Source organism: Salminus brasiliensis, chromosome 12 (assembly GCF_030463535.1).
Source record: "Salminus brasiliensis chromosome 12, fSalBra1.hap2, whole genome shotgun sequence".
Taxonomy (NCBI): domain Eukaryota; kingdom Metazoa; phylum Chordata; class Actinopteri; order Characiformes; family Bryconidae; genus Salminus; species Salminus brasiliensis.
Window position 1 is genome coordinate 28,519,515 of NC_132889.1, and position 22,579 is coordinate 28,542,093.

General features: G+C 41.2%; 1 protein-coding gene across 1 annotated transcript; it reads left to right on the plus strand.

The window, feature by feature from the left end:
• Nucleotides 1-7,814: 7,814 nt before the first annotated feature.
• On the plus strand, nt 7,815-22,061 carry nptxra (neuronal pentraxin receptor a). The gene is made up of 5 exons (XM_072693894.1): nt 7,815-8,887; nt 12,753-13,005; nt 16,022-16,266; nt 16,620-16,799; nt 19,287-22,061. Exons 1-5 carry the CDS (start codon nt 8,294-8,296, stop codon nt 19,518-19,520), a joined length of 1,506 nt encoding a protein of 501 aa, XP_072549995.1. The 5' UTR covers nt 7,815-8,293; the 3' UTR covers nt 19,521-22,061.
• Nucleotides 22,062-22,579: the final 518 nt, after the last annotated feature.

A 22,579-nucleotide genomic window follows, 5' to 3' on the forward strand; every position in this document is an offset into this window, starting at 1 on the left:
CGAGAGACACTCTGATTGGTTTATTGCACGTTACACCCAAAAGAGACTTAGTACATGACTTTTCCTGTTGTTACAATAGCAAAGACACACTGACCGCCCCCCAAATCAAGCTGCACAGTGCACAGTTGGTGGCTCACCTAAAGATCGCTACTGTGGGGCGCTATGACTGATTATTCAAATTGTTTTCCTTTACTGCCAAAGAAACTTAGCTAAAATACCTCATTTGAAACTTGCCGGGTTGTTTGAGGTAGCAGTGTTACTGAAGTAGAAAAATGTTCCCAGGACAAAAGGTGTCTAGTTCTATCAGATGTGGAACATTTTTGTTTACCACAGGGTGCGAGAGAGTCCTAATACAGACATGAAGCTCCAAGATAAGACTGTACTCTATGAATCTTGAGTTTAAAGGGGGATCACACAGACTTTTCAAAAGTTCTACATAATTAAATGTTTACATTTTAAACTAAGTCATTCAGTGTGTTTTGCAGTGAACTTCTCTGTTTGAGAGAAACCTGCTGAATCAGAATTGTTCAAAGTTGTGGTCTTAGGAACCAGACGTCTTTGAAAAGTCTAAAAGACCAATACTCTGCCTGGTGGCTGAGAAATTACACGATCATTCTGACAAAGGCAGGTCAGAGAAATAAATGCTGGGTATTGTGAGGCAAAACGGTTCCCAAAGAAAACTTAAGGTGCTTCCAATTACCTTAGTAGCACCCTAAAAAAGTAGACTACATAGGGAATTCAGACATTTCGAGTGAGGTTCCATAGGTAGTGAAAGCGTTCAGTTCTAAAGGAACTTTGGACTGCGTTGGGAGTACCGGTTTATCGCTGGTATATATGCACAGGAAAGATTACCCATCAGAAACCTGATGTATGTCCATGAAATGATGATATGATGCATGGCTGCAGTTCATTAGTTTGCTGGTTACTTTAGAAAGCAGCGGATTGGTGAAAGATGGCTGTCAAAGCGAGGCGCCGTTTTTTTTACGTGATGACGTTGCTGGACATTACGAATGAAGGAATTTAACCAACTGAAGTTGCCTTTGCAGATATCATGTGATAAGTGTGTAGGGAATACAAGGGCACTATTTAGGGACCCTTTGGAATGGTACACAGCCTTAGTTTATTCAGATTTAGCACAATTTTACAATGTTTAACATGTCATACCAAAACAAAGGAAGCTGTGATTGTTTTGGATTGTGAATAAAATGGCTACTTTCATTGTGGCTCTTCAGGTTCAGATGAGCTGTTACATCCCCAAATCACTGAACCACAGAAATGTCATAAAGAATAATCCTTTTAAAAAGACTTTCCTTTTAATCCACATTCACTCTGAAATTCCTCACCTGAGTTAGCACCTATGGAGCTTCAAAGGTTTCTAGCGTTCACTGTGATTTTTTCATTTCACACTACTAGTTTCACACACAGGCTTCAGTGTCTCTTTCTCTTTGAAACGCTTTTCCCGCAGCTGGATGTCCTGCAGGCCTGGTTGTTTAGATGTACACTAGAGGGCAGTACTGGCTCACTGGCTGTAGAAGTAAACACAACAAACAGGCCTCAGGCTGTGCATGGTTCCTTCCTGCCAGTTGAATGTTAATGTCATGCAGATTGTTGTGTGCAAACGAGGACACCTGCTTGTTCTTCTTCCTCTTCTGGTGCAGATCACAGAGAAATCCAGGCCATACCAAATAAACTAAAAGGCTTTTCCCCTCCGTACGTTTAGGGACGGGAAGAGTTCTGCAGTACAGCGGAAGCGTACCATACCAGTCCATGTCTGGCATTTTTCCACTTGATGAAAACTGTATTTTACGCAAATTGTTAGACTTACCTTCAGGGTGCTACATTCGTGACTGGATTCAGCTATGCTTTTTGTATCGATGGATCGAATAGCGTGGCTGAAAATAGACTCGCTTTTGTGAGCTCCATTTTTCCCCCCCTCAAACTGGGTTGCGACTGATGTGGTGATGAATAAGTGTCTCTCTGCACAGCCTGGAGAAGAGTCTGATGTATGTCAGTAAATGAGGGGACCCACAGAACTGCTGACCCACTTCATTAACACACAGCGTGTCCCAGTTCACACTCCGTCTCAATGTTCTACATCAATGCTGATCAATTACAGCTTTATAACCAGCACCTCTCCCCCGCTCCCCTTCCTTTCCGGCAATAATGGCTCAATCGCTCCCTTTCTCCCTCTCTCCCTCTCTCTCTCTTTCTGCCCTACTAGAGTGATGTTCCACTTCAGCTTGTTAAGAGGGCACACACAAGCACATCTGTCTCACTGCCTGTCAGTGTGTGAGCTCATCACATCTGTTCCACAAACTCACCCCACCTCAACTCCACTGTATTCTGTGTGGAAGAGGAAGTATTATATTAAATTTTAAATTATTTATTTATTTATTTATTTATACAGTCAGGTTTGTTAATATTTGGACACTGATTTTACTTTTCTGTGACTGCTTTGATCCAAAGGGGTTTAACGACAACGCTACAACGGCCATTTTTGCACAGTCCTTCCATTTCCATTCTCAGTCTCAAAAGTAATAGTTTGCCTTCTTATTTCATGACAAATTAAGAAGAAAATATCTGGAGTTGATTCCAAGTGTTGAATTTATGTCAGATTTCATGGGGACCAATATGCAGTTAAAGGAGGTGGCGATGCAAGTGAAGGAGGCTATCATTAGGCCTGTCGATAAGATGGCCTGGTGGACTGCAGAATTCTGTCCTTGGTAAAGAAAACAACATCTAGTCAAGTGAAGAACACACCCAAGGAGGAAGGCGTATCATTATTAAAGTCTGCAATCAACCAATGCCTTCATAACTGTAAATATGGATGGTTAGAAGAAAAGGAGAAGCTCTAGGTTGCCAGCATACAAACACATCTGTCAAACAGGGTGAGCAGACGTCCTCTTTTTTCCCCAGTGTGAAAAATGTGGTTGGCCGGAATTTTTAAATTGTGTAAAATATCAGTTTTTACTTTGATTTCCTGTCTACGGATTTATACCACTTAATACCACACTTGTTTTAACCCTGCCTTCCCACCACCACTATTGGTCTACATGTACCTGCAGCTACAAGCTTGGTGAAGTCCCACCTTCTCACTGCCACTAAGGGGTGGGCAACGGGGGCCGGAGTCTCTGCTAACAGACCTACTAAACCTGGCCATAGAGCAGAAAAGCACAAAACTGTGCAGGAATTCAGTCCTCCAGGACTGGAATTGCCCACCCCTGGTCTACATGAGGCTGTATCTACATGCAGCCAGCTTAAAACGCCTAAAAGCAAATGTAAATAAACATCAATTTGACCATACCTGACTTTTATTGTATTGATATTTATATTTTTTTAAATTCAGCTTTAAAAAAAATAAAGTTGAAATTAACAAAAACATTTTAACCATTTTAATGCTATTTATTTGTTCTGTAAAAATTTGCATAAAAAAACATTTGCACTCATGTGTCCCCAGTGCCCCTCTTTTTAAAAAAAAAATTAAAATATAGTCAAACTTGATGAAGGCGGTTCTATGACATGGGCATGTACACCTCACAGCAGAACTGGGTCCCCAGTCCAGGAAAAACCTCTTACAGTAGGAAACAGCGTTTTGTGATCTGCAAATCCAGACTTCGATGGTCACTGACTGCAAAGAATTTCCATCCACATAAATATATATTTTATTTGTCGCAATGAAAATTGAAGAACTACATAAAAATGTCGGTCCAACCCAACTACATATTTATATGGCCTTGTATCAGACAAAACACTCTAGAGGCTAATCTCCTTACAGTGTGATTTAACAGTCTTTCACACCATCTGCTTATGAGTAAATGTGTTGGAGTCTTTGAAAGCTGTGCAGAGGTGGGTCAGTGGTTAACACAGTAACCTCCTGGGCCAGTTGCCAGAGAAATGCTTATCTGGGACACAGCTGTCCTCAGGGTGCCGTTTGTAACCACTTTCTATACTTTAAATGTACTTTATGCAGATCATAAAGTGGTCAAACAGCAAAAGATCTGTAAAAGCTCACAAGACATTTGGTGAGACTGGGATATGAGGAGTATGGAATAGCATCTCTTGCATTCTAGAGAGTTAGAAAGTACAAAAAAAAAAAATTGGCTTAGGAGCCAACAGCTGTAACCTATGGTGCATACGGTCACTTAATGGCCATGCACAGGAAATGATCTTCAAAGAATACATAGTACACAAATGAAGGCACTTTAAACTAAAGAAATGTAAGAACATTAGTCAGACCAAGACTATTTTGAGGGGGGGGGGGGGGGGGGGGGCATATTACCTGGGTCTAGTGTACATTTGAAGCATTTGAAGTTTGGGCCAAAGATGAGCAGGAAAACAGTGAGGAACAGATATACAAACTTTATTAACCAAATCATTAAAGTCACACATGCACAAAAACATCTGGGAGAAACCTCTCCAGAGTCTGAACACATTCAGCTGGAAAATAAGTGAAACAAGCCAACTACTTCAAACTTCCCTGACTACTTAAAATTACATCAGATGGCACCCACCCGCTAGTCAAGGGTACTAAACAGAGCAGAGATCAGAGATTTGACCGCGTCAGACGTGGTCAAACATGGGTGCACCTAGGGCTAGGTGGCAAAACCCTAATAAGTATAAATGTTTATAGCATCTCAGTTATGCTCTGTCAGATATCTGTTCTGTGTCTAGTGTTTGGCCAAATAAGCTTTTAAGAGGGCCACAAGGTGGGGGTGCTGCAGGAGCTCACCACCAGCCAGATTATCAATATGCCACAGTCATTAAAAGGATTAAAATCTGAAACCCAAAAACACTCAAGACCATTCACTCAACTTGAGCCTCAGTTAGCTTGAACACTGCACTGTGGTGGTTAGCCTGCTAGTTAACTTATCTGGCAAGCTTGGAGTCCAAACACAGCAGAACCAGTCTCATTTCACCATCCTGTTACTGCCAACACCAGGTGCTTGACTTCACTCTCAGACTTATGTTTTTAAATTGGTTAACACTTGTGGCAGTAGCACAGCAGCTGAACAGAAGCTGCACTAATCTGTGTGATACCCAATGGAACTGTAGCGGAAATGTAGAGACTAAGTTGGCAGTGGGATACAGATCCAATACCACAGGTGTTAAATATTTTGAGATGTATGGAAAATAAATAAATAAATAATAATTATACCACTTGACCCTAGGTGCTCCCCTCTTACCTGTTTGAAACAGTAGATGGTAGAAACAGTCAGGCCTCTCCAGTAATATACTGGAGAAAGTTGGAGTAATTTACCATACCTAAGCACAACCTGAACATGAGCTACAAGCTCCAGCAAAACACAAAAGTCAGTAAACTACCAAAAATACTTGAACAGACATAATGTAAGCATCTTGTAAGCACAAATATGAGCTGCAGGCAACCCCCCTAAAAGCTCATCACAAACAGAACTCCAGTAAAACAAAGCTACTGAATGTGCAGTAGCAAGCCTCCCTCACCACAGTCCATCTTAAGTAAAACCATTTCTCTCTCCAATACTTACCATGGCTCCTGCTTTTATACAAGACACTCCCCCCACAGTTACTTCAGCCAGGGCCTTCATTGGTCATTGGACCTCACGTGCTTCAAGTAGCTGAGCTGATACACCTGTGGAGGGGGAGCCAAAGAAGGAGAAAGACGTCACACGACAGCGTTTTTGGCACCACTCCATTTTCTTATCTGTATTCCCTTCTTTTGCAGAGATAATTATTCATCTAATAGCATTTATTTATTTCACCAATCATCATCATTAGTGATGGCACATCTGCTGTCCTTGGTTAAGTTGCAAGTTTCAGCATTTCATCTTTAGTTCCAAACTGAGAACAAGGTTTGAGGTCTGATGATACTGCTGGTCAGTCAATGTGTCCCAGTGGTCCATCATATCTGTGGAACCAGTCACACTGCTTTTCCACTGCATTGGCTCCAAATTTGATCCTGCGTCTTAATATTTCCCGTACAGAAACAGGCGGCGACTGTATCTAATAAGTATAACAGTAGTTGTTTCGTTTTAGCGCTCTTCCACCTTCTGGGCTTAGCCAACATTGATACGGCCCAGCCCGGCCCGGCTCGCTTAGTGGAAGCTAGTATTACCTTCATGAGGCAAATATCTTAGTTGCAGGGTTTCTGTATTAAAAGCTGATGTATAACAGCTGTGCTGGACTTTATTCCTGATTTGATGACTGTGGATCGTCTTTTATGCCAGAACCACAGCTATAGCTAACCATTAGCATACTGCTAACTGCATGCCGATGTCACCACACACTAAGTCACAATAAGTCAAACCTTACTGTGTTTGTTCTAAACTGATTTGTTTATTGATTATTGATTATTATTATTGATTATTGTTAATTCCAACATTATTTGGGATGAGTGTGATTTATGCAGTTTACACAATGCTAACAGATGAATTGCGGCTTCAGTGAGTTAGCTAGTGTTAACTAGCTACATTAGAAGACCGAAACGGTCTTAATAATTATTATGAGATACAGAGCACTTCCTGGTCCTGGTTTAGCAAACCAGCGAATGGAAAAAGACACCGCAGCTAGTCTAATGGAACCGTGCTGCCTTAGCACCCATTTGACCCTGCAGTGCAAAAGAAGCCGTAAAGACCCTATAGATGTCATCCAGAATAATAGGATTGCCAGTGTTGTGATGTGCTTGGGCTTGAAGCACAAAGTTAGTTGAAGGGACGGGTAAAATAAACAGGAATCTTAAGAGACTAGTGTAATCTTTACAATCTTTGACAGGACTGCAGCAAGGCCATGTGTAAACAAGTAGAGAGGAAATGATGCACTGATGTTTTTCGTCACAAAATTAAAAGAGTTAAATATGCCAACTGTTTTAGGGCCCATTTTTAGGGCCCGAAAATAACATAAGACACGTAATTTAGATAATTCCTATAACCCATAGACTAGGTCACTTACTCACATTATGCACATCACTCCTAGACCACCAGCATCACTGCAGCAATTCTTCTTCCTGAGGATCCTCGTGAAAAACAACCTCCTGGAGAAGCTGCAGGTGATCTATTGCCCCGTTGAGAGTGTGCTGATGTACTGCATCTCTGTGTTGTGTGCCAACTGCTCAGCAGCAGTCAGAAGAGCTCTTCAGTGGGTCATTAATACTGCTCTCTATGGAGGATCTTTTTAGCTGCTGCTGCCTCAGTAAAGCAACCGACATACTGGACAACTCATCCCCCCTGGACATCACCTGTTCAATCTGCTGCCCTCTAGGAGACACTTTAGGTCTGTCACTTCACGGGCCATACGAAAACCGAACACTGTGACTGTACCTTGATCAGATACACTTAAAGAACACTAATGTACTCTGTAATCTAACTAAGCGTCTATCTATCTATTACTTATCTATGTGCTTATCCATGTATCTGTCTTTCTGTCCAACTTTGCTTTGACCAGGGTTGTCCAAACTTTTGCATATGACAGAAGAACAAGCACTATTTGACATGTCATCATTAATGTGGTTAAAGGTTATGCGTACACTTTGGTTGGGCCGGATGAGGCAAAAGAACAGCCTTAAGGTCCTACAGAACACCTTCACAGGCCATAACACACCTTGAAGGTCTACAGAAGAGGCTTCAAGGACTATTGCATGCCTCTAAAAAAAAAAAAACAGTTCTTGGAGGTCGCTTTCCTGTCTGAGCTCCTCGGCCCATGCGTGCAGGCTGAGCTGGGTGTGGACGGAGCGGTTCTCAAAGCGGTCCTGATCTCGAGCCTATTGGCCTTGCATGAGCCTATCCACTCTTCCTCCTCTCCCGATGCCCCGCCCACTCCTTTGGTCCTAGCGCTTTGCTCGCTGTCCATCCTCGGCACAGAGAGGGCTGCGGGTAGAGGGGGCGCTGTTCTGCGGGACGGGAGAGCAGTTGAGCGGCGGCGTTAGGAGAGAGCAGCTGTTTCTAACCTGTTATCTCTAACTGACCCTGGGCGATGGAGCGCGTGTAGTGAAGACTGAGGGCTTCGTTGCTGATCCTCTTTTGCGTTTTTATTTTTTTTTATTTAGTTTTAAAAGACTTTGACGTTTTACTGTACGTTTTTTTTTGTTCAGTTTAGAAAGCTGTCAGTGTCATGTGTAGTTCGTTGTAGACAGCTTTTCACTCGTTTTTCACGTTTGCATCTTTTATCTTACGCGTTTTTGTATTTGCGTTTTTACGTTTTCTAATCTTTTTGCGTTTTAACAGGCACTCAGTGTCCCGTTTTCCTTTTCTTTTTTTTCTTCTATTTATCGCTTGTTCCAACCGCAACCCTGAAGTTCATTGTTGTCATCCTGGCCGCCGGGATGGTGGCTTTCATAGGCGCTGTAATCTGCATCATCGCCGCTGTTCACAGCGGCGCTCCGGCGGCTCCTCCGCTCACCCAGAACCGCTCCTCCTCTCCGGCTCCCTTCTCCCCAGGCTCCGTGGCCAGGGTCGGTGCTCTGGACGCTCTCCACGCTACCGAGGCTCCAGGCGGCCCCGAGGCGCCCACCTTCTACGGGCTGACCGGGAGCGTGGGCGGCGCGGGTAGCGAGCAGAGGGTCGTCTACAGTCGCCTGCTGTGCACACCCGTGCCGCCGGGCCAGTGCGACCCCAAGGCCGTTCAAGCGGACCAGCAGAAAGAGGACGGGGACGAGGAGTGGGGGACCCTGCGCGCCGCAGCAGAGGAGCTCCGGCACACCGCGCAGAGACAGCAGGAGGAGATCCGGGCTGACCGCAGGACCATCCGGGAACTGGCGGGAAAACTGGCGGAGTGCGAGGGTACCGGAGGAGGAGGAGTGGTGCAGGAGGAGAGGGAGAGGGAGAGGGGCATGATGGGGGACGAGGGGAGAGGAGGAGCTGTGGAGGAGCTGGAGAGAGCCATACTGCACATGAAGGAGAGGATAGAGAAACTGGAGGTGAGGAGCTATAGGGGGAGCAACACGTTAGTTCTCAAAGCCACGTAGCTAGAGATCCATGGTACTCTCTGCTATGGCGAGAAGATTAACTGGCTGTTCTCTTGCAGTGCTGAGCACAGTGTTTATTAAACACACGGATTCTGAGTACTCCTTAAAATAAAGGTGCTTCAAATGGTTCTTTGGGTGATGCCATAGGAGAAGCACGTTGTGTCCCATATAGAACTATAGTTACAATAGGGATCAGGATGAGTGTAAAAAAAAGGGTCTAAAGAACCTCCACTTGATATCAAGGTTCATTACCAATTTGAAGGTTCTTCACATTCACACATTGGTTCTTTATGGAACCAAAAGTGCTTCTTCTATGGCATCGCTCAAAGAACCGTCTTTATTTATTTTATGGAAATAACATTCTCATTTGAACCAAGTGAATCAAGTGCATCACGTTGTTCAGTTGGTTCACGTTGTATTCAGGTCCAGGAGACACACAGCACACCACAATTTACACAAATGTGCACAAGTAACCTCTGAAATGGTATAAAATAAGATGGAAAATAGGAATGAATATGCTTAAACTTTTGGCGTCAAACGCACCAAATGGTGGGTCGTTTAAAAGGCCCATACAATGGAAAAGCAAAATTTACATTAATACAATTTAATACAATTGTCGCTGTCACACAAAAATGTATTAACTTTTAATTAATTTTTCAGAATTTGAATCTAGTAGTGTTCCTTCACATTGTGTTAGGATGAATGGACTAATAGAAATGCTCCAAAACAACTTCCATTGAAAGTAAAGCTGCCATTTTGGAGATACAAGGTTTGTGTGAGACCGTGACAATATATCTTCCTATTCAGCCTACAACAAACACGTTAGGTCCGCCCGTAACATTGAAGTTAGAAGGAGGTTTTCAGCCGTACTCAGGCCAGTCAATCAGAACAGAGGTCATTTACCTGTATTGTAAAGACACAGTGTTACATTAAACAGCCTGTTTACATGTTTGGTCGAAGGAGAAACTGGGAAATGATGATGTAACAATGAATCCTGACTGAATTGTAGGTGAGAGCACATGAAAGAAAAAAGAGTAGGAAGCTCTTTAATAGATGTACTAATGTCCAGTTATTTATCTGAATAACATAAACATCCAGTTCATAATTCTGTTCCAGTCCAGTTCTAACAGCTAACTACCTGGTTAAATGATTAGATTAGATTGTGACAGCGGATGCCCAAATTCTACATAAGGACAACATCTTCTACCTTCAGTTCTATCTTCTATCTTCTAACATCAGTTTAATGTAGAATCCTCATGACACTAAGATTGATATTTAGTTTATTTGTGACGTATGGTGACTAAAACACAACGTCTGTTAAACTTCACAAAGTCAACGTTTGCACAGTGTGAAATTTTAACGTGTGTTAAACGTTAATATGTTGTTGGTTTTCTTGTCATGGTGATAAGTGACAAAGGGTTGACGTCAACCCAATGTTTTATTTTTTTGACGTATATGTGACTTTGATTCCTAACCAAAATTCAACGTCTGTCTAATGTTAAAGATTGATGTCAACACAATGTTGGTTTTTGACGGATATGTGACTTTGATTTCTAACCAAAATTCAACATTTATCTAATGTTGAGCTTGATGTCAACCCAGTGTTGGTTTTTGACGGATATGTGACTTTGATTTCCGATGTTTTAACGTTAAATTTTAACGTTGGGTTTTGACGTCAATGCGATTTTCATTTTGTAACTAAAATCCAACGTCTGTTTAATGTTAGATTCTAATGTCTTTCTGACAAGTGACGTTTTATGCCTGCCAGGTATGCTGTTAAAAACTGAAGCAGCTCTACCCTTTTGCTGTACAGCATAATAACAGACAAAAGTCACAGAGTGATCGTTTCCAAAAAAGACCTTGCCTTAACACCCCCTGTGTGTGATATTAGCAGCATGGGTGTTATGAAGGGACTGTAAAGTTCAGCTCCCTGCTGACTCCAGCTCATTTGTGCTCCGCTCACGGAGCACCGAGCACAGAGCAGAGAGAGATTTACACTTCTGCAGCCTTCATTGGCTTCAGATGGAGACATCATTGCCGTTTCAGTTTTTTATCACAACACTGCGGTGGTTGGGCTCCTACGCCACTGCTTGCGTGATTAAAGCCCCGCTACAGATCAATAATGTACACTTTACACTAATGAAGAACCCTCGGAGGAGCATCGATTAGACGTCACGATTTCACAGAGGTGTGAAGGCAAAATGAGAAACAGCATCGGTACTGTAGTGCTGGAATGACAGGTAGCATCCTTTATCACAGTGATCCATGAGTGATCTGTGTGTGTGTGTGTGTGTGTGTGTATGTGTGATCACGTGGAAGCAGGGATGCAGCTGAAAACACATTATGATTCTGAGCTTTGAGGAGATGAAGTGTAATTTTATGGCTTAGGCCGCTGCAGTGTGGGGAAATGGTGGGTTTGGCTGTCATAAATCCAGACTAATGTTGCAGTGAGGTTAGTGCTGAATATGCACATTCTTCTCTCCTACAAAACAGTGAAGGCAACAAGTAAAGATGCCCGTGAGAGTCAGGTAGATCCCTTCATTTAAATCTAAAATATAGAAATAACCTTTTTTTGACCCTGGTCATAATAATTCTACATATAACGATATTTCAACTACTAAATTCTTGCTTTCATGTAATCTGTAACTGTTTAATAAGAAATTCTTCAAGATTTCTAAAAAAGTAAAAAATAATTCAGAACCCAGAACCATTACAACTCCGCAAATCATTTAAGTGATTAGATGGTTCTTTGCCTGGCTATATGGTTTATATATACGTCCAGGAAGTGTTATTTTAAAGAACCTTTAAAAAAATGGTTCTGTAGAGCTTTATAACAAAAAGAGTTCCACTATTTTTCCACTATTGAGTCAATAATTTTGAACCACTTTGGCAAAAGCATACCATTAAAATGCAATGACTTTTGCATGCCTTTAAAACATCTTCAGATTTTTGATTATATTATTATGCACCCGCAGATGGGGAAAACAATATTATCCAAGTATATCAATATTGAATGATATCATCTCCCATCTCGCTACCTATAATCAAACCAAAACAATAAGCTAGCTCAGAGATCTTCCCTTTATTCAGAAATTCATGGTATGGAAGGAAATATGTGTTACAATTTCCATATAAAAATGTGCATATTTTTACAGCTTCAAACACGCTATTGTTCACTATTGGTCTACATGTACCTGCATCTACTTTAACCACAGGTCCAACTGCTTTCCACCACACAGCATAAAAATGCCAAATAAAAGATATTTAATAAATAAATAAATAAATAAGTCAAATGAATAAACACAAACACAGGACCAAAAGCAGTTATTGAGTTTCAAATGAATAATCAATCACACATATGCACACACACACACACACGCAATTATAGCCTGTCTGACTAAAAAGTGTCCAGTGAAATAATAGATCTTTATGGTGACATTATAATTTCATATGTATATGAAATAAAAAAAAACAATAAATACAGAGATGTAGTAACGCTATTTATTAGTCTTGATAAAAAGTAAATGTTTATGTATTCATCTTTATTAACAAAGGTGCATGGTTTTAGAAATATTTAATTCCCACCCTCCCACATACTAGTACCCACAACATCTGCTATTTAAAGCCCCTTTCCCTCAACATCCTAACCACTGCAGACACACATGTGCTCTTTTTTAAAAAAAACTAAATGATGGACTCTCTAGGTAGGGGGAAATTACGCAACTCAGATTTTTTTTTACCAAACTATTCCTTTACATTCATTTCTTTTCCTGGAGCTGAGTAAAGAGCTGAATAACAGAACTCTGTTCATTTGCAGTCAGAAATGGTTCCGCTGGCTCACAACCATACAGAGACGGGACAAAAGGGGGAGAGCAAAGTCCAGAGCGCCACCAAGAGTCAGGGTGCGGTGGTACAGAGGAAAGTGGAGGATCTGGAGGGGGAGCTGAAGAGAAAGATGAAGTTGCTGGAGGAAGAAAGGAAAGCCCTTCGCAAAGAGTCTCAGAAACATCAAGAGCACATTGACCAGGGACTGGACGCTATCCACCAGCGCATCAGCAGCTTAGAGCAAGGTGAGAGAGATAAAGACTGAAAACAAATTATTGGTGTCATTTAGCATAATTTCTTTGGTTATGTTATTAGACTTTGTGATATTGACTGATAACAAGCGTTATATCCATAAAAGCATCTATTCTGTAGAATCATTAACATTTTATTTCCACATTAATTAGCCATGTCAGAATTTTTCTCCCTTGTCTCATGAGAAAATTACAGGCTCTTTGAAACTTTTAAACTGAATTTTAGTCCCATCCACACCTCCATAATGTTCCAGGTATGTGTCAAAGTTTAAGCCCACTGGTTCTTGCTGTATTAAACATCCTAGTGCATGTATTCATTATAAACACCATAGATGCTTTGAAAGAGTCTCTCAGCCACCTAGTTGGTGTAGTAGACCTAGTAGTAGACCTCCGTCTCCATTCCCTCTACATAGCAGCAGAAAGAAAATAATGTCTGCCAGAGAAGTGAGAGCCTGCAGGCTGATCAAAGGGCCTGAAATAATGGAAGATATAAAGCATTATTTTTTACATATTCACACATCCGGAGAATTCGACCCTTCCTCTCTAGAGAGGCCACCCAGGTGCTTGTTCAGTCTCTCGTCACTTCCAGACTTCTTCTTCACTTCTGTCACTTCTCCAGACAGTCTTCTGGCTGGTCTCCCTCTGCGCACCATCAAGCCCCTGCAACTCATCCAGAATGCAGCGGCACGGGTCGTCTTCAATGTCCCTAAATTCAGCCATGTCTCTCCACTGCTGCGTTCTCTTCACTGGCTTCCTGTAGCTGCTGCCCGCATCAGATTCAAAACCCTGACGCTGGCCTACAAAGCCAAGAATGGACCAGCCCCTCCATACTTGATGGCAATGGTCAAAAGCCGATCCGCACCAAGAGCCCTTCGAGCTTCAAGTACGGCTCGGCTCGACCCGCCATCCCTCAAAATCCGCGGAAGACAAGCATCCAGGCTTTTTTCTGCCCTGGCACCAAAGTGGCGGAATGAGCTTCCCCCAGGTGTCCGAACGGCCGAGTCGCTAGCTGTCTTCAAACACAGACTGAAGACCCACCTCTTCAGAGAATATTTGGACGAATAGAGTACTACGGTCACCTTATTGTCTTGTGTTTAGTAATGTCTAAAGCTTAAAGGAATCTTTGAACTATTAGTCTATTCTAACTAGCTATGGTTTTCTTGAGTAAATAGCAAATCACTTTGTAAGTCGCTCTGGATAAGAGCGTCTGCTAAATGCCTTAATGACATAAACACCATATCATCACCTTTTTGTTGAAGTAATATTTATAATATGCCTTTCAGCTTAATTTTGTTTTGTTTTTCTTTGAATTTGTCAATTGTTTTTCCCTTTTACTCCCAATTTGGTATTCCCATTTAACCCACTCATCGATAACTCCCCCCAGCACTAGCATTGCTCCCGACACTAGGAGGGTAAGGACTTAACATGTTGCCTCCGATACCTGCTGAAGTCAGCTTAGCTACTGCCTCTTTTCGAACTGCTGCTGATGCAGCATTGGCGGGCAGGCGGTACACTCGTAAGAAAGCACCAGGTCCTCAGCTTAACCATACCAGCTAACAAATGCCTGTGCTGTGCTACCCAGATGGAGAGAGCACAAGCAATTGTGCTGTCTTGGACTCTGACTGCTGATGGCAAAGAGCCCTGGGGGTTACTTTAGGGGGTTTAACAGCAAAACTGCATTACCTTTAAGGAATTACAGCCATTTCATTTTTTACATAGACCCTCAATTTATACATTTTCACTGGCTAATACTTATTGGTTGGTGTAGTGTGGGTGGTTAACAATAATACCTTCCCTGTGACAGTATGGAGTTTGATTCCGCAGCTGGGCAAGCCCACCACATTGCACCACTAAAAGTCCTTGGCCAAGAGTCCTTGCATTAAATTCTCCTAACTGTGTAACATGATTGAAATGTGTATAATCTCTAAATATAACTTCAAATAGGAGTTCATCGGCCAAAAACTGTAAAGGTAGAAGTATAAAAACTATCAATTGTTGGTACTCGGGACAGTACAATTCCAACAGGTATATAAAGTCATCAACATAATTATTTAATAAAGTTGAAAAAAGCTAATATACCCAGAGAGAGAAACCAGGAGATATTTTCTGCAGAATAAGGCCCTTGCCATTGTTTTCAGAAAAGGTGGATTTGAAAGGAAAACTCATTAGCGCTCCAGTGCATTGGATCAATTATGCAAAACTGCTCAATATTTAGCCGCCTACCGAGGGGCTATAAATAGACAGACCAATACATCTCTTTCCCTTGCACTTTCCTTCTGCACGCCTTCTGTTCATCAAGCCCAGGATTGATTTAGTTGATTTCAAAGAAGTTTTAGGGCTGATTTGACAGTGTGATGGTGCATTTCTCATAGTATGCGAGGGATAACATGCTGTGTTGTTGCACAAATAAAGCAAGGATTTCATCAGGAAGAAAAACCTTAAAAGGACTTCATGCATGATTATACAAATAGTGGGACTTTAGCTTAAGACTGCTATTCTTTATTGTGATGGTATGTGACAGGCTACAGTAACCAGTGTTGATTGAGGACTCTTATTTACTGCTCTGTTTGGAAGGCACAGTCTTAAAATCAACATATATTTGCATTCGCTCTTATTGTGTTTTAGAATTTAGTGGCCCAAAGCTGCAAACAGACTAACAATACCCTGAATACCAAAATCCAGTGTTTATTTGGGAAAAATATTGCTTATTCTGTTGCAGACCTAACACCACCAAAATCCTTAATACCTTTAATGCTTACTTTTGTACTTGTTGGACCATTTGTCATAAAATGTACAACACCATTTGAAGGACATCTAGTTTTTTCAAATGGGATAAAAAGTATAACGAATGTAAGTTAACCATGTACACTGACCATAGACCAATAGCATAAGTTTCATTAATTTACATTTGCATTTGTGGCATTTAGCTGACGCTCTTATCCAGAGTGACTTACAAGGTTACTCATATTACACAGGTTAATGTAGTGTATATATGCATGTGTCTTTACAGCAGGTCTATCTGAGAACAGGTTTCCGGAGGGTTATAGGCTTTCGTTTCCTGTGAGGAGCAGCTCTATGTACGCTGTGCTGAAGCACACCATGCCTGCCCTCCATGCCCTCACCGTCTGCATGTGGCTCAGACCTGCGCAGAATGTCCTGGGGACCGGATTTTCTTATGCCGTGTCAGAGCAGAGTCATGAGCTGGCGCTGCAGCAGCTGGTGCATGGCCCCATAGAGTTCATCATCAATAATGAGGTACGCAGCACACCACAATACACACAGTACACTCATTTTATTAAAAAAGGTCTGTAGACTTACTCGTTCATGCAGTTAGCTGCACAGCCAATCATATGGCAGCAGTTCATAGTTGATTCATAGTTGAGCAGGACATCTCTGAGGTCTTCTCAAAATAGTAACATAACAGGCACTAGGATTGCATCTTAATGCGATTCAGTCTTGTCCTAGTAGGCTCTGGTTATGATGGTTTACAATGCAAGCATTTGCGCAGCTGTAAGTGGCAACCCATGACGCGATTTCAGAAAAAAAACATTTAGCATATTTCAACAAAGGAATTTTTTTTTTTACCATTTTATTCCTCCCTCCTGCAGGTGGCACAGTTCACCCTGAACCTGACAGTGAATGCATGGCAGCATGTGTGTGTCAGTTGGAACAGAAGAGCTGGAGTGTGGCACGCCTATCTGGGAGGCAAGCTGAAAGGTGAGGGGAAGGACCTGGCCGTCCGCCACTCCATCCGGCCTGGAGGAACACTCATTCTTGGCCAGGAACAGGTGAGTCATTCCCTGGCTCTGATGCTGGGTGACCAGATTTTGAGCGTCGCAGCTCAGAATTGCCCAATTGGCCGCACTTCCGCACTTTTAGTCTTAGTAAAAAATAAAAGACACATACATATATGGATAGCCATATGCAGTTTTAATGTACAATTACTGTGCATTTATTATTTATTTTATTTTATTTTTATTTTTACATTATTGCTGTCACGCAAAAACCTTGTCTCTTCATTTTTGACATGATATAGATCTGGTTCTCTACATTGTTAACGTTACTATCCAATATAAATGCTCCAAAAAAGAATTTGAATAAACTTCTTTATACTGACTTCCACTGAAAATAAAGAAGTTAATTTACTTGCCGTAATGGTGATGTTTTTGTTTAGTATACTCAGCAAAAATTGCTGCAAAAAAAAAGTTCAGAATTTTACTTTAGTTTCCCTAATCGTTTTTAAAGTGATGTTGTCCGGCACAGGCATCTGTTAACTGGTGTGGAGAAGCTGGGGAACCGGCGCTTTCCTCCAAGCATGTCGCCTGCCAGGCAATACACATCTGCAGCAGTTCGAAACAAAGCCTGTTGCTGGTTTTGTGTGTTTCATCATATCTAAAAAATATATATGGACTATATGTCACTGTATATGATAGCTAAGGGACTGAATGATCAAATGCAGTATACAGTCTTATAAGAAGTTTGGGCATCCCTGTTTAACTGACACGTTTTGTTGATTTTTGCTGTTTTTTTATTATTGTAAATTACTAAACAAATGTTTTATTTTCTAATTATTATATTGGCCATTACTGCCATTACTGTTGCACATCATATATGTAATAATTTTGGGTTTTTTTTGCATTATGTTAATAAGTAAATACACAGTTACTATGCCTTAATGTGCAGAAAATCAAATTTAAAGGGGTTGTCGAATCTCAAGAAAACTCTATATATTCTATATATATTAATATATATGATAACAGCACTAAATTACCAGAAATATGTATTCCTGCTAAATAATAAAGTAGTGCCGTTACGTTGTTTTTTAAGCATTTATACCATGTGTGGAAGAACACCAAAGCAGAGTTTCACTTAACATAAATCAGTCCCAGTTGATTATTTTAAAAAGAGTTGATGCGACAAAAATGTCAATAGATTAACTCAAATAAAACCTTTGCTTTTTCAGTCAGTTACTAAGCGCAGTATTATAGCTTTTCAGTACCGCAGTTGTTAGAAAGCTGCTGTTTCTGCACTAGCAAAACCAGTTGGAATTGGAATACCTCAGAGCTTCTGTAAACTTTATTAAGTTTCTTCGGTCCTCTGTCCACACATTTCCCATGTGCATCTCTCTCTTATCTTCATCCCTCCCTCATTAAGTTCATCTTTCCTCATCCTTTCATTAAAGACTTTCCTTAGCCTGTCCAGTATACTGCTGTGCTTTCCCTGCTTTTACTGGGGCTGTGCTTTTAAGCCTGAGCTTTAATGACCAGTGGCCTGTGGTATGAAGTTACATGGTGGGAAATATAGGGGGATATTGCCAGAAATATACCAGGTCATGTCATTTATTCAGAAGAATAAGTCATTACTAGGAATTCAGAGGAAGCCTGCACAAGCCTGAGTGTGTAGTGAATTTAACTGTAGATTTAAACAGTGACCTTTTTTCCTCTAAAGATTTAAGTTTGGATTAATGATTCAAACAAAAATAACATGTATCACAATTTTTCCTTTCTAGGTATCTTCTTTTTTTTGTTTGTTTGGGATATATAGTCCACCAGCAATATTAACTTTGCATATTCCAGCTTAGAATGTTGGGGTTAGAATGTTGGGGTTAGAGCATGGTCAGCCATGCTACAGCTCTTCTGAGGAGGGTTTGAACTCCCCTGCTCAGAGACCCAATAGTAGCTTGGGTATTGCACCCAGTCCTGTGATCAATAACCCTGTCAGCCACCACTGCCCCAAATGGCATTGAATACATCTAGACTAGTTTGGTGTCTGACAAGTACTTCAAGCTCATGACCATCATTTTAGCCTATTTAACTAAATGCCAAAACAATCACACACTTTTCTCAACCCACGTCTAGCTAGTAAAGTCAAATAGACTTGCTTATCATCACTGTCATGCCATAGCCTGGTATCTCCAAAGTGGAATATTTACAGCAGCAGAAAAAAAAAACGTTTTAATTTTGGAGCGTTTCTATTGGTCCATCCATCATGAACTTTTCACGCAATCTAAAGAACAACCGCCATTAAATTATGTCAGAAAGTGAAAAGCTGTTGTTTGACAGTGACTTTGCCTTGTTTCTGGCACTCTATGGCATGTTGTTGTCTGGAAGAATCGACCAAAGTGTGTCCCATGTCTAAAAGCAGTACTAGCAGCCGTTATCATCAAGCCAGTTATCATGGAGTTTTTTGAGTTAATTTGGGTTTTGGCTGAACCATCACTCTGACCATGCAGTAGGTTTAAATATGCTTAAATCATGTCTTCTTCTCTCTTTCAGAGTTCCATGGGTGGACTTCGCTTTGTGGCTTCGCGGGCTCTGGTGGGAGACCTCTCGCAGTTTAACATGTGGGACCGGGTGCTCACTCACGCCGAGCTCAATGCCCTCGCCCACTGCAGCACAGGCATGCTAGGTAACATCATCCCCTGGAACAGCCGTGAAGTGGAAGTGTTCGGTGGGGTCACCAAGCAGCCAGCCGAGCACTGCAGTCATCACACCAGCGTACGGCAGTGAAGGGGTCGGCAGACGGTCACGCAAGGGTCATCTTTAGGGTGGGTGAGGCTAAGGCAGGTGAAAGTAGTATGAATACGAAGGGTCAACTGAGAGACTGTCATCATCATCCATCTATTACATCTGTATGGGTTCTCTAAGAAGTCCTGAGGGAGCTGAATGTCTCAAACGATTGCCGGGAGACAGAATTGATGGGCTTTTATTGGCTTGACAGAAACATTTCCCTGTTTTGAAAGGCGTTCAGTACCGTCCGAGAGAATGAGGACATTGGCTTCCGCTTTGAAGGTGATGTTGGCTTTGATGCGGTGTCCAGATAGTTCACTTTTTAGGATTTGGAGGCGAACATCCCATGGCAGTGCTACATGGCACGCTGTTCTCGCTTTACTTTGATCACATTCGGTAAGGGTCAGAACACTCTGATATCGGCCTGTTTATTTCGCTTATGTCTTTTTTGTACTGTATCTTTTTGTACTGTTTTTTTTTCAGTAATTTTTCATGTCACCCTGATTTTGTGGTGATGCTGGTGTGAACAATGCTGATGCTGATTGGTTGAGTCCGTTTTGTGATGAGCTTAAGTGAACTTTTAGGTTTACCTTCATGTAAATGGAACAGAGATCTTTCATGCCATCATGACTCCCTTCGATTTGATTCATAAATGATGGGAAAAATGAGCAATACTATGCATACAATACATACATATAATGGGTGGTGCTTTCTGAGGCCACTAAAAAATACTGTCCTTCTGAAAAAGCCACAAATCAGAGTCTTTTTTTGCCAAATGTCCTTCTCAAACATTCCATATGTCCACAAATGCAGTTTTAGATTGCACCATTTTTAATAATACTGTACCATTTTCAATGAATGTGACTGAATATACATTCCAGCTCTGTTATTACTCAAAGACTGTGAACTCCCATGCCATATATAAAGTGTATCATACAATATACTGAATATCTGCTAATGTGTATCATATATTTCCTGAAGTCTTCTATACTTATCAGAGCATTTATATATTGAATTGAGGATGCTATACTGAAGCACAGGTCTAAAGTCAGAACCATAAGCACCAGCAAGGAAAGGACTTGCACCAGCAGGGACTGCACCTTTGGTGTAGGCATGTTTGCGGCAATTACAGAAAACGCCAAGAAGATATTGTTTTGCACATCTTTGTGAGTGATATATGAAATATGAAAGTGGCATGCAGCAGTACAGCACAAGGGCGAATGTGAACTAAAGTGATCTGAGACTGACTGATTCATTAACTGACTGATTTGCAGAATCCTTTATTCTGTCCAGTTGCTTCACTGATTCTCTTTTCTGGAGCTCATTGATGTCCAGCACACTTGTTGTTGTTAATGTGATGCCTGTTGTTTGTGCAATTTGCACCTCTGTGGTCACTGTGTTGTCATATAATTGGTGTGTACATAAGTAAAAGCTTATATTCAAAGTGAAAAAAAAAATAAATGTTGGTTTGCTGGTTGCTTCAGAAGCTCTGAAACCTTTTCATTTGCCTGATTGTATTTTTTTATAACTTACTTTTATAAATCCTCAATTCAGGGGATCATTTGTTCTTTTAATTTTCAATATAATAATACAGAATTAAAAAATGGAATTTGAAAACAAATTGTAATGAGAATGTTTTCTGTAACTTGCAAAAAAAAAAAAAACAGACCAGGAGCCGAACTGGATTTCCCACTATGTGTTTTTTATTTGTCCGCTGTGTGTGAACAAGAAGTTATTGACACCTTTTGGTCAGTATTGATTTGACATCGGCACCATGGCTGTACACTTCATAGTGCCTATAAGCTCTAAAGGGCTAAAGTGGCCATAACAGTGGCTGGAAATATGGCTATGTAGAGACTGGGACCATGTATCTTCTCAAATGTAAACAGCAAGGGAAGGGATTTACCACAATGTTAGTAGTTGTGGAATAACATACGTGTGTCCCATTTCACAGAACAGTAGGCATATGAGGTATTTTAAACGTAACTTCAATAAGCCGGAAGATCCTGCAGATTTTTTCAGTTGTCACGTCGCCTATCCGTGACGGCAAAATGCTTAGTTCTTCTGAAGAAGATGAAACTCCATATTTAATTCTATCCAAAACTATAAAACTGCAAAATTGATGGCTTGCAAAACTGAATGAAGCTAACCTTACAGTAACTTCCAGTTCTCACAAACTAAACAAATGAAATATGAAAATCTGAAAGTCAGTTTAGGCACGTGGTCCATTGTTTATTTCCTTTTTTGTTTTGAACATAAAATCAAAAGTAGCAGAAAAACAACCATTTTTTTGTTTTGTTTTGTTTTTCAGCATCAGATTTGTAATCAAATCAAATAAACAGACCAAATTCATTTTTGGATTCTGCATTTGGAGTTTTTCCAATTTTGGTTTCTCAATTGAATACGAAGAAGAACAACTGATACACTGATTATTCTTCTCCACTTGTTCTGGTCATTTCTTGCACTCGGTCTCTGTGTGTAACTTGATTGGAAGACCAAATCTTGAGTTGTTATGAGGAGTAAAAAACTGACTTCATCTCAGTAACCGAGTCAATCTCTTCTTTCCATGGCCTTGGCTGTCAAACAATGCGAGAAGCACATGCATACACTGGGTCTCTTATGATTCACCTCCACTGTGACAAGATTGGGAGCTGTCTAGCGTTTCCTAGCAACCACCCCATCACTCAGTGGCACACTGCAATAAAGGCAAGCAGGTCAAAAGCATGCAGCTCATTTAAGCTCACATGACAGCACCGAAAGCACTTTCACCAGGCATGAGCATCATGAGCACGTTAGGGAATGTGGTGCTCATCGTGACACGCCGCTAAGTCCAGTTTCACACAAGCTACTAAAACTCTGCCGTTGCTTTCTCACCTCCCCCGAGCCTAGCATTTCTCTCTAGACTGGAGGCAGCTGTAGCTCAAGCCAGGATGATGATCCAGACCTGGGGGTAGGGATAATGACAGTGTGACATTGTTGTCGTGATAGATTACATCACAGTACAGTTGCCTGAGCATATTATGGAAAGTGTAGCACCAATTGTGGGGAAAAAAGTAAAT